At 41.7% G+C, this 12774-nt stretch overlaps 1 protein-coding gene across 1 annotated transcript in view; it reads left to right on the top strand.

The window, feature by feature from the left end:
* SRGN (serglycin) overlaps positions 1–11264 on the top strand; it is a 127253-nt gene extending 115989 nt beyond the window's left edge. Inside the window, exon 3 of the mRNA XM_085603585.1 lies at positions 10875–11264. Within this exon, the coding sequence (XP_085459711.1) occupies positions 10875–11085 (211 nt within the window). The 3' untranslated portion in view covers positions 11086–11264. The remainder of the gene's footprint in view (positions 1–10874) is intronic.
* The last annotated feature ends 1510 nt before the right edge of the window (positions 11265–12774 follow it).

The following is a 12774-nucleotide window of genomic DNA, read 5'->3' as shown; positions in this document are numbered from 1 at the left end:
TTCTTTAGTTACGATACTGCAAGGAGTATGACGGATATTTTCCTAAAACATGTTTATTTATTTCAAAGGACACCTCATTGTCATAAAATAGCATGGAGAGGGGGGATAGTGGTGCATGCTCTGTTTTTATAACATTTATTAAGGAGACAGCTTCACGATGGCCGCATACAGAATGTTATAGCTCTGTTGACTTGCATCAAGGCACTTGTCTTTGTGCTTTAAAGTGCCTTAGAATGTGTCCATAACTGTTCACTAACGCGAGCATATATTTCTAAACTTCAGACTACATGAACCAGTGTGTAGCATTTGTATAGCTCTTCAATTCCTGGCTTGCACAACACCCAGGATAATGTGCTGCCTGGCTAAACACTTATAAGGTCCCAAAGGCGAGACCTATTGGCTATGCCAATGCTTGTTTAGGTCGAACATAAGACCTGCTGTAATCACTCTACAGAGTGTAATTACAGCTGCTGCTTGCCATTGGTTAAAAATGTTATTGCTCTTGTTTCCTGGCTCCTTATTGGCCAGTGCTCCCGATACATCACTTCCGTTTGTAAGCAAGGAGCACCGGCCAACTACAGTTTCCTTACACTGTAGGTTTTTATCTTTTTATTTAGGAACTTATTAGTTTTTTTTCAAGTTCCCCATTCTGGCTGTGCCACTTTCTTTAGACGTGGCTTGTCTAAAGAAAGGGGCGAGACCGCTATTAAAGTGAAAGCGTGAATGGGGCACTTTTACAAGAAAAACCTTTGTAAACTAAAGAAACAATTTTTTTTTGTAAAAGAGCCCCATTCGCTCTTTCACTTTAATAGCTGCCACGCTCCTTTCTTTAGACGAGCCGCGTCTAAAGAAACTGAGTTGCCGGCCAAGAAAATGCCAACCCTCACCCTCCCTTACTGCCGCACACACAGCGCTGCCTCTCCTGGCAGCTGCCCATGACCCGCCTTTGCCACTTTCACCTAGCAGCCCGGTCATAGACGAGGGGGAGGAGGAAAAGGAAGGATCCGTCACCGTGAGCATCCCCGGGGCTCAGGTAAGGAAATCATTCCCCAATATAATGACTGTAGACGGGGATAAAACGTGTGTGTTTAATTAATTAGCGCGTGTTATTTCAGCTGAGCCTCGCTAATTGCTTCAAACTAATGAGGATCGTCTGAAAACTCAACCGCTTGCAGCTTGTTTTCAGCCTATCATCGCCCCTCCAGCACCTCTGTCCTGGTTTACTTTATCAGCAGCCAAGACGAGCATAGTCCCTAATTCACCCCTGCCGTTACTGCTCCGTCTCTTGTGTTAGTTCCATTCCTGCCCCCGCCTCCTCCCAGCTGTTTCTGATTGCCTTCCCACCCCCAGCCACACCACCCTACCCTCATCAGTGTGGGCTGTGCGCTTTATGCATTCAGTTACGGGCACCACTCGTCTGCCTGGACAAATTACGCATATGAAATGGACTTAACTGTTAGAGGTACACCTGCACTTAAGTTACAACAAATATAGCATGTAGGATCTATCCATTACCCTTTTATTATATACAATAACTTGCCAGAATATGTTTGTTAGCTGTCTCTGCAATGATCTTCAGGTGCCTCTGTTCACAAAACGTACAGGTTTCGGGGTCACTCCCAGGTAGTTTGTCACAGACGTGCTATTATTGCACTTTAAAAAATGGCCAAAGCTAGTTGTGGGAGAAGTAACAAAGTTCAATGATTCCAGATTCACACAATTATTTTCTAAAAACTTCACAAAGTCAAAGCTGGTGTAGTTTATATAAAAAGGTTTGAAATGGATACTGATTTGACAAGGAAAACTTTTCCCTGTGAAAAACTGCTTTTATCAAAACCCTGATTTCCTATTGCTAAGACTGGGAATTTCGTAGGGCGAGGAGTGGATAGGCTGTAGGATTACAACACTGCTATTGAGTAATAAAGGGAAAAGTGCGGATCAAATTCCCTGCAGCCAGACATTCTGTCCTTCTCATCGGCTACAGAAAATAAGTGACAGAAAAGTGGAACTTGGTCTTTAGGTCAAGGAACTGTGCAAGCCTTTGCGAAGGATGACGTTTTTCCTGATTTTGGTAAGGTAAAGTTAACATTTTTCACATCCCTAACTTAAACCACACTTTGATTCGTGAACTTTCATCAAAAAGAAATATTAATACATTTTGTCTTGCATTTTTTGGGTAGTTTTCTTAAAGGCTGGTTCAGGAACACCTATTTCGCGCTTCAGGAGGCTAGGTACAAAGGTTAAATAATCACTGGCAAAGTAAATAGGCCGGACATGGGCTGCAAGCATTTTAGCTTTGTCAGGGCGTGTTTGGTTTGATCAGGGTTTTTGAAAATCTTTACAGTTGTAAGAGCTGCTAGTGCCAGTATAGAAAAGGAAACAGGCTGAAAGCAAAAATATTTGTTGTCTCAAAAATGCAGCTAGCCATCTGAGACCCTAGCACTGGAGGGAACTAGTCTGAGCAGATATGCTCCTTGTGAAAGGGTAGAATGCTGTCACTCAGTGAAGTTAACAAATGGATGAATGGGCTGACCCACTGCTCCATGATGTATGCCACAGTGGGTGGAAGAAAAAAAATGAATGATACAGCAACACAGCAATGGAAGAAGAGGACTAGCTTATATCAGTAAGTATATTATATAATTTTAGTAAAAACAAAAGATCTTGACTAAGGCCAGACCTAAACAAGCATTTGCAATGCAATAGGTCTCGCATTTGCAAGAGTTTGAGCTATTGGCATTGTAAATGACAATGCCTTTTATTTATGTGTTGGTTTTCAAAACAGATACATAAAAGGCACTGTCATTTACAATGCCAATAGCTTAAATTCTTGCAAATGCGAGACCTATTGCATTGCAAATGCTTGTTTATTTTAATTGTTAAGCAGCTCCAACCGCTGCTCTTGGTGTTCAGCAGGCCTGAATTCCTACCATCCACAACCTGTTGCTCCATTTCTCCCATGCCAGCCTGCCATGTTGCTTTTTACATTATTTATTAAGGGCTTAGCACATGCAATTTGGTGCTGCGCTGCTCCTTTCTTAACAAGCACTTTAGCGCAGATTTCATTCATTTTTTAGGTAGAGGCTACAGCGCATGTGCTGTCTGCAAGACCTTTAGTAATTACTTACACTGTGTTTCTGCCCGCCTGCTGCTTGCCATAGGTTCCCTAGAGTGCCCCTCTTAATTGCTGCATCCTGACTCGTTATGGGTGCCCATAGCTCACTACCGTTCAAGACAGAGGAGTAACGGCCGATTACAGTCTCCTTGCAGTCTCATTCTTTTTCTGTTTATTTTAAGAACTCTTTTCTTTATTCACTGCAAGCTAGGGGCAGACTTGTCCCTGTGCTTCCTCAATCTTGTGCTTTCGTTGTTTAATTAGGGGATAATTTAATGCTAATTTATGCTAAGGCCACTTTTATCCTACCTCCCAAAAAAACAAGCATTGGCATAGCCAATAGGTCTCGCCTTTGGACAGAGCTATTGACTTTGTTAACGTTTTTAATATGTGTTGTAGAGCATTATGAATGTTGTGCAGCATGTTTAAAAGTTATAAGTTATAATTAAAAAAGTGTTATAACCATTTTTGTCTCCTTATATATAACCTAGAAAACATTATATACAACTGAAGTACCCTAATAAAAACCAGAATTAACACAAAAAATGTGTTCTAGTTTTTTTGTGTATGCAATGCTGTAAATTTTTCCCTGCCTGTTGTAATGCTTTTTTGTTATAGTTTTTATTGTTAGGTGGGGGCAGTTCATCATAGTAACCTAACATAACGTGTATTTGTAAAGCGTACTTTCACCCGCAAAGCGACATATTGGCGCTGAATAACAGACGTATATTTGTTACCCAAGAGCTGGAGCAAAGAATGGTGTGTGTAAAGAGTGGCTGTCATAGTGAGCGTGGAGAGGACATGGCTCCATGGAGTATGATGGTGTGTATAGTCCAATAGCGCTATGTTCCTTTGAAGGTTAGAGATTTTGAGCTGGCTTAGCTCAGGGTAGCATTTCCAGGCATAAGTTTAGTTGTGTCAATGTCTATGAGGTAAGTGAGAAGGTGTGTGGTTGCCTGAGTATGAGGCAGGAATGTAGTGCAATTGGTGAGTGTGGTTTGAGGCTAGAATATATATATTATACAGTTGCTTGGGCTCTTTATTGACTGTAGCTGCTACTTCTATATAATTCCGTCCTTCAACACTTGTTCCTGTTGTAATACGCCCCTCTCAACAGTATCCCAAAGAGTAGGCCTCTTGTGCAGTTCATGTATTACAGGAAATATTGGAAGAGAACAATGTGCAAGCTTACATCAGAAGGAAAAGCATTGTAGGCGCTATGAAATAGTCTCTGGTGGAGATAAGGGGGTTGGAAGACAGCAGTTCCATCGCAAAACTTTCATTGGTGACTAAAGTTTATTTTTTGAATTTCAGAGAGCAAAAATTTTTTTTTTAAATTTGAAGTATAGCCTCTTCTTTAAAAACAATGCGATACAACTATTTAATATTTAAGTGACTGTACAGAACATCTTTGTGACTTCTCCCGGTCTCCAGGGCGAGAGACGAGGGCGATGGTCTCTATTCCAGACCTTTTGCCAAGGGCAGGCATGGTTTCTGTTTATGTAAGAGGGTGCAGGCGTGTGCGCATTCCTGCCATGGCTAAAAAGAGGAAGCAAATTGAAGTTAAACAATAAATCTTACCAGTCACAACAAAACGTGGGAATTCGAATCCATGAAACTCAGCTGCTGAATGAGCAACAGGAATCTGTTCTGCTGCAAATAGGACCCCATGGCGACCACTTCAGCCCGCGTGTGACAAAAGGGTGGGGGCAATGAGGGCAAACAAGAGGAGGCGACACCCCATCCTGCCAGATGGTGCAAAGCCAGAAAAAAAACAAGCATTTACAATGCAGTCCGTCTTGCATTTACGAAAGTTGGAGGTACTGGCGTTGTAAATGGTAATTTTTTAGTTATGTTGTTTGCAAATAAAGTTGTGAAGCGTGAAATAATGTAGGCGTTAGTCTGTGAGTAAGAATGCATCCAAGGGTATATGAGGGGTTTTTATTTAGTTAAATATGTGCCTTTAAAAGAAGGGCATCTTTGCTTAACTGAACATGGTTTGCCTGAAGTGACATATTCTGTCACAATTTAAAAAATTTTTAGGAGCTGCGCACAGATAGCAGCAGCACAGCTCCGTTACATCCGAGTGTCACTGTCAACGAAGGCTGTTTGTGAGGTGATTCGAACATCATAAAGGTGCTTTGATGACCACGAAGGTGCTCGAGAACAGTATACGTGAATAGCGCGGGAAGTTGGAATGGCGGGGACTGCAGCTGGTAATGTCTGTGCTTATCTGTTTCCTGTGATACTCGAGGCGCTGCACACACCTTTTACAGGGGGTTCGCGGCTGCAAAAATCACCGCACAAGCCAGAAATTAGGAAATAAAGAGAAGGGTTTAAAGGTTTCAACAGTGCCAGTCTTTTTGTGGATTCTGATGGTTCCGAGACGAGCTATCAAGTATGGTCAAGTGTCAGCTAATTAAAATAAACAAGCCCCGACATGTTTTTGCAAAGTATTCCACTTGGGTTGCTGCCCAGGAATTCGAGTCGCCTGCGCACTTAGTGTTCTCCAGAGCAGCCAAGAAATTCATATTGCACAGCGCATGACGAAGAGAGAGGGGGAGGAGGGGGGAGTGCGAGCAGAGGAGCCTGATTACAGCAATAACAAGCATTGGCCGCGCGAGGCTATGTAAATGTAAATGTCAAGGTACTTATAGAGCGCACTGTCACCAGACGGCCACCTTGCAGTGTCGCCTTTTCGGTTTCCTGGCGCTGATACTCATACCACCGTGGAACCCCTCCTGGCTTTCCCTGTGAAGTGTCCACTCCTGGCCACCCCCAGGGTGAAGCCAGGCATCCTTAGCGCTGTTGGGGCCGGTGTGGAGGCTAAGCAAGCTATTGCCCAGAGTTGCAGCGTGGGGCCCGTGATTAGAATAGGCACCGAGGCGAGAATAGACAGGTCCGAGGAAATTGAGCCCGAGCCCCGCTGAGGCAGGAATCGAACCCTGGTCCCTGGCCAGAACTCTGCATCAGGGTCTGCCGCTCTAACCATTGAGCCACACTCCTCCACCTGTGGTGGGGGAGGGGAGAAGTGGGAGTTGTGTGCCCGCGAAAGTGAAACTGATCACGATCAGGCGTTGAAAGATGTAACCGCAAGCTGGTGGCTGGCAAAAGCCTCTGGTGGCATTTTTAAAAGCCACTCACTAAATGTCTCGCCAGACCAGTGCATGCGCTGGCTCTAACGAGACCTAAAAATCATCCATCATCATTATACGCTATTGTTCTGAATTTTATTGCAGCAATTTCGAACAAAGTACGGGTTGTTAATCGTGCGGAATTTCAGGGTTTCCTGATTAGGAGCATAAATGTTTCTCTTCAGACAGGGAAAATACCTGAAAAGGTACACTATTTTCATCATTAGCCGTGATGACAATCAAATAAAAAATCAATTGGGATTGTATTCTGCTGACACGCCGAGGAGGAAGCCACTTGTGCGAGGAAGTTTGTGCTGGAATCAAGGCTTCTGGAAGCACTGAACGCGAGGGTCATTTGCATACATTAGGAGAGTTGGGCGGGCTATTGTCAGTATCCATGCCAGCTTTCACAGTCACCTCCAGTGCCCCAGTTGTGATCTCTGCCATGCCACCATCACTTTCACTGCCTCCATTTACTATCAGTGTCACTGTCAGTGCCCATGTTACTTTCAGTGCGATGCTACCTGTCACTATCACTTCAGTGCTTCTGATATTGTCAGTGCCATACCACTTATCAACAACAACTTCAGGGGTCAAGTCCTTATCGGTGCCCATGTCACTTTTCATAATCCCCTTCGGTGCCCATGTCACTTTCACTTGCATTGCCTCAGTCGTTATCTGTGCCCATTTCACTATTACTTTCAGTTCATTTGCGACTATCAGTGCCATGTCACTGTCACTTTCAGTGCTGAGGTCAGGGTCACTGGCAACAACTCCAATGTCCATGTCTTTGTAACTGACCTTGTCACAGGTCACTATTATCTCTGGTGCCCAGGATCACTATCAGTGGCCATTGGCCCTCCAGCTACACTTCTGGTGCCCTGATTCACTATCACTGCTATTATCAGTAGTCGTTACCTTTCACAATCGCCACGAGTGCCACTATTCACTGTCAGTGACAATATCAGCCGTCAGTTTCACTTTCAGTGCCTCTGTTTACAGTCGGTACTATGTCACTCGTCACCATCACCTCTAGGGTACACTTAGTCGTCGTTATGCTTTTCCCCGCTAGCAAACACTTCCTGTTTCCCCATTCAGGGACAGTGTCCATGTCACTATCCATGCTTATCTCACTATATGAACACTAAATCTCACGGAACATCATGTGACTTGAATGATGCTGGCATTATATCACCTGGCCCTGTATTTCCAAATAGTGTTCTGGTGCAGGAATATAAGACTGACAGAGATTAATGTGAATTGTTTTATATTGTATTGCATTATCATTGGACGCAGCAACTTGCGTTACATTTCCATGTCGGCACACGTCTGATTTGGGAGATAATGTAGATTTTTTAAATCGATGACTCGATGTGATTCTCTCTGACTTTGAATGCTGATTGTTATAAGCTTTTGATCAGTACCAAAAGGAAGGTCTGGTTTCTCGTTTACCTGTGAGAAACATGAATATTAGTGAATAGTCTACTAGACGACCATGAGGATATCGTCGGCGAGAAACTAAGAGATTAAGAGATTAGCAGCGGAGGTGGGGGGGGTTTCGGTGGGTGCTCAGCATATTTTTTCCAGCACAGTTTTGCTTCGTCCCCCATTATGTCCCTTGGTGTATTTTGTAAAGATTCTGGGTGAAATTAGCAACTTTCTTAGATCATAGATCATATTCGCTCTAATTGAAAATGCAAGCACAATTTTTCTCAGTAGGTTTACCTTTTGCAGAGTTTTTCTATGCACATAGAACTGAGCTGTAAAGAACACTTAACTGAAGTATAACGCTGGAGTAATACAGTTGTTAGTGTTAAATCAAGCCATGCGCAAAACGAATTGCCCTAAAATTCAGATTTCCATGGAGAAGTAACAAAGACAAACCTTTTCAGCCTTCATCAAGGTTGCGAAAAACGCGAACCACTGCGTCACATCCGGTTACTGTTGATTAAAGATTATTATGATTAGCTAACACAAAAATATATTCTTTGATTTCAATTACATTTTACACTGTATGCTTTTTCGGGTAAAATGTTTTTCTTTTGATTTCGGGTGTCTTACATACCTAGGGGTGGTGCCTTTACTTTATTTATGTATTTACACTTTTGAGAAAGTACTGACTTGTCGGTATCAGATCTCTATACATAGTATTTGTCCACTTTATAAGTATCCATAACATAATATAACTATTATAAACTATGGACCTGCTTTTACTAGAGAGGGAATTTCTTGCTTAAGAGGCAATTTATTAAGTCAGGACTTTCCAGAGTTTGTCAATAATATTAAAGCACTCTGGTGTTTAAGTAGGAGTCACACCATCGACTGAGAAGGCGATTTGGAAGCCGGTGTGATGTTTGTAAGAAGTGTGGTCACATGGTTCACCTTTCTGGCCCCTGTGACTTAATTGTGGTGGATGGCTTTTAGCAGAACGGAATTGTCTGCCGGGTGGGAGACGGATAGGGTGGTGCGTACTCCTTTATCATACTTGATGTTTAGCGTGTACACCATTACGTGATCTAATGGAAGTAATCGTCTGAAAGGACTTGTTTCAGGATGCACTTATAAGTGAAGTGGACACTCATACGTTATTGTTGTAAGGATAATTTAGTGCTGCAGAAAAACTATCATATGCAAACCACACACCGTGACTTTTATTTTGTTGCATGTTTGGCTATCAGGTGTTTCGTGCAGGTACATAATTATTGCACTTTTTTGGAAATATCCCACGGTCTTCCAGGTGTCAGTAAGTGTCTGATGTGCTTTCATATGGGAGGTTTTTGGGTCGAGCCTGGGCAGCGCATGCGCTGCTCAGGGATGCATGCTGTATTCAGGCATGGACTTAAAGCTCGGCTCACTCTCAGCCCATATTTGTCATTAGCTTGTGTCATTGTCCTTTGTAAATGTTGGCTTCTGAATTCTTAATAGGCTTGCTGGTCCCTCCTATGTACCACCTTATCTACAATGTAACCTCTCATGAGGACTGGCCCTTTCACTTGTTTAGTTACACGTATGTTTTCTTTACAGTCTGTCAGCACTATTTTCTTTAAAGATTTTCTCCTACAGGCAACACAGGTGATATGCTGCGCTGCTAACCAGAATCTTACAAAAATATGGGAAAAATAGACTTGGTGAGCTGCAACGAAGAAAAGGAAGGCCCGGCTCCCAAAAGTCTCTTTTTTTAAAAAAATGGTAAGCTTTTAGTAAGCAGCGGGCCACCGGCGGTGTGCTGCGCTGCTTACCAAAATCCTACAATATTGAAAAAATCAACTTCAGCAAGCCGCGATTTTCTTTTAATCGGTGCAGCTCACAACAGCTGACTCCTCCTCCTCCCCGTTCGTTCCCTATCTTCCGCTGCAACATGAAGAAATGCAATAGATCTCGTATTTGCAACAGTTTAACCTATTAACATTGTAAATGATAATGCTTTTCATTTATCTGTTATAAAAACAAACACGTATATAAAATGCATTGTCATTTACAATGCCAAAATCTTAAACTCTCACAAATGCAAGACCTATTGCATTGCAAATGCTTGTTTTATTTAAGCTCCAAGATTGTCATCCACTATCCTGGATCAGTAAAGAAAAGAAAAATGAGAGTCGCATCATGCCCTTTGCATGTACATGTCTGCTAATGTCTGCACACACATGATCATAACACTGGGTTGCCCTAGCATCGTGACGCGCAAACAGGCATACGTTCACATGAGTGATGATGCATGCCTGTAAACATCATTAACCTTTTTTTTAAAAAATTGACAATGCTATTTAGCTTCGGCAAGTTTTTCTTTCTGCTGATGTGGAACAACGTTGGCAAAAAGCATTAGTAAGCCATAAGGTGTTTGTTGATTTTAAAAGGCACGACTGATTTGCTTTGCGAAAACTTATGTGTTTTATGTGTAGCCAATTGTGCCTCAAGAGGATATCACAAAGGTGGTCTCTAGGTGTAAACCCTAGGACTGTTATGGCTGATTTTGTTGTAGAGCATTAAACTATATTTTAAAAGACGAAGATAGCTGAATTAAAAGTAATATAATGAAAAGGCCCATATCAAAGCGTACCTTCTCTGTCAGCGGGGTGGTGGTTTAGGCCAACCTTCACTAGTACTTAACTTCTATTTTCAAATTGTTGTCTTGAAGCCTAGTGGGTACCTCATTGTCAGAGATAATTTCCTGGTTTAGGCGCTTAGGGATTGGAGCAGCAGATGTCAATGATACCTGAAAGTGAGAGGGCAAGAATGGAATCTCCCTCCCCTGTGTTTGAGCTATCAGGTGTAGGTATTTGAGTTTGGACCGACAGTAGGCAGTCTGAAGTGGGTTTGGTGTTACTGTGTGGTAAAGCTGTCAAGGATGTGGAATCATCAAGGGAAAATCCATAAAGATCCATCAAATGAATGACTCACCCCCATTTTTGCTCTCAATCCTATATTAAATTTGGGTGAAGCAATAAAATAGTATTAGAAGAAGCAGCAATGACGCAAGAAATTAAACCTACATTATGAATGCACACATTGTATTTGCTTTTATCAAATTTGTTGGAATATAATCAACACCAATGAACAAGTCTTACATTTGCCAACCCATGAATGCAGTCTAGTACTTTGACCTATTAATGTGTTTTTTGTAGGAGGAAGACTTTTGTGGGAAGACCCAGCGTTTTTATTTCATCTGGAGAAGAATCGGGATCTGGTGTTGATGTTGCATCTGGGACAGAGTTAGATCTAGGATCCGGCATGAATTCTAATCTTGAACACCCAGATATACTCCCAGAACCTCTTCAAAGTTACGCAAATAACAACTTTGTGCTGAAACTCAGAGATGAAGATTTCATTTTGTAAAAAAAAAGCTCTTGCTTCTGCCATGAAAGTTTAATTTTGTTATCTTTGCATATCTTAATGGTAATAGGTTTTAAAGCAAAACAATTCCAAATTTCTATATTTTAAGGCTAATGCAAGACGCACAGTCTCGTAATTGTGTTCTCAGTGTTAACTCTCATTAAAAGCCCCAATTGCTCATTGCACGGCTCTGGGTTTCGGAATTATTGGGGCCATAATCGTTGATTTCCGATTAGTAATTCCAAATGTGCACCATGCAACTGCAACTTTCTGGGCCAAGAATTGGAAATACCTTGCAGAGCCTGGAATTACCATTCCCTTTTCATTACTGCACATATATTTCTGATTGCAGGACCACTTCCGCACAGAAAAAGCAGGAGGAAATTCTGAGCGGATACAAAGGGGGGTTAATCAGAAATGTGTCTGCACCTGTGACCTTAGAACTGGGTAGGGCAGTATCTCTCTCTGCTTCACACGTACTCCAGCCCTAAGTGGGGTAACATTTCACAGCGTAGATAAGCAAACTCCGCCCTCATGCTTCATATCATAAGGAACTGCACTTTGTTTGTTTTTTAACCAGGGTCAAGTGTGATGTGCATTATTATCCTAATAATGATCCACCTAAATGAACAACGCTTATATATTTGAAATAACTGTGTTTTCGCAGCTAAAACCATAAAACCTTGAGGCAGATAATATCATGGGTTGTGTCATGCATCCCGTTGTATACCTGCCTATTTTGAAGTGTGAACTAGGATCTATTGCAGCAGCAAATGTTTTCCAGTCAAATGAAGACAAGTGTGTATGGCCAACCTCTCTTGGAACAAAAACCTTGGACCATGTTTTTAGGCCTCTTCAATTTGACAGAAAAATGTGATATAACAGTCAACAATCTCAATTATTCTTAACTCCATCATTTAAAAATAATCATGAAAACAAAGGTATTAAACAATAAAAAACAATCAGAATTTTCACAAGAAATTCACACGGATTTCGGTGTAAAAATGTACAAAAAAGTATCACACAAAAAATATGCAAATCAATAAAAAAAACGTGGTTATAAAATGCTGTATATAAAATTAAACATCCAAAGGACCATAGCTCTCAGCTAAAAGAGTGTTGCTTTAATAAATCAACTTATAATAGAGAACAGCCCACTCTCATAAGCAAACTCAGTATATCAATACATTAAGGTATACCAATAGCGAATGGCGGATTTGAAAAATGTTTGCAAAATATTTGCAAAAAGAATTAACGGAGATATAGATCTCCTACAATGTGATCTCCTACGAATCGTGAGTATACATTTGTGTGAGAGTGAGGATTCTTTTAATAACTGGGATGCCTTGCCCCTTTTTAGCGAAAACGATTCAAGGCAGTTATCAGTCAACGAGACAAAATTGACCAGCATTCTGAAAAATGTGAAGAACCAATTAAATGCTGAAACACAAAAACAGTGAATATTCACTAAAACACACTCTTTTAATTATTATTATTATTAGCGTACTTATAAAGCGCCTGGTTACACTCAGCCAGTGTGTCCCCGCGCTACGGTGAGAGCCGCTAAGGTAAGCTACCGGACCATTATCCTGAAGGAAATAAATGAGTCTTCAGATTTTTCCTAAAAACGGCCTCTAAGGGCTCCAGTCGCAGACTCAGTGGAAGTTTATTCCAGAGTTGAACCGCCAAACG

This window comes from Triturus cristatus, chromosome 1_2 (genome assembly GCF_964204655.1).
Source record: "Triturus cristatus chromosome 1_2, aTriCri1.1, whole genome shotgun sequence".
In the NCBI taxonomy this organism is placed as follows: Eukaryota; Metazoa; Chordata; class Amphibia; order Caudata; family Salamandridae; genus Triturus; species Triturus cristatus.
Note: the sequence above shows the minus strand (reverse complement) of the source record. Positions and strands in the feature narration are given on the sequence as shown.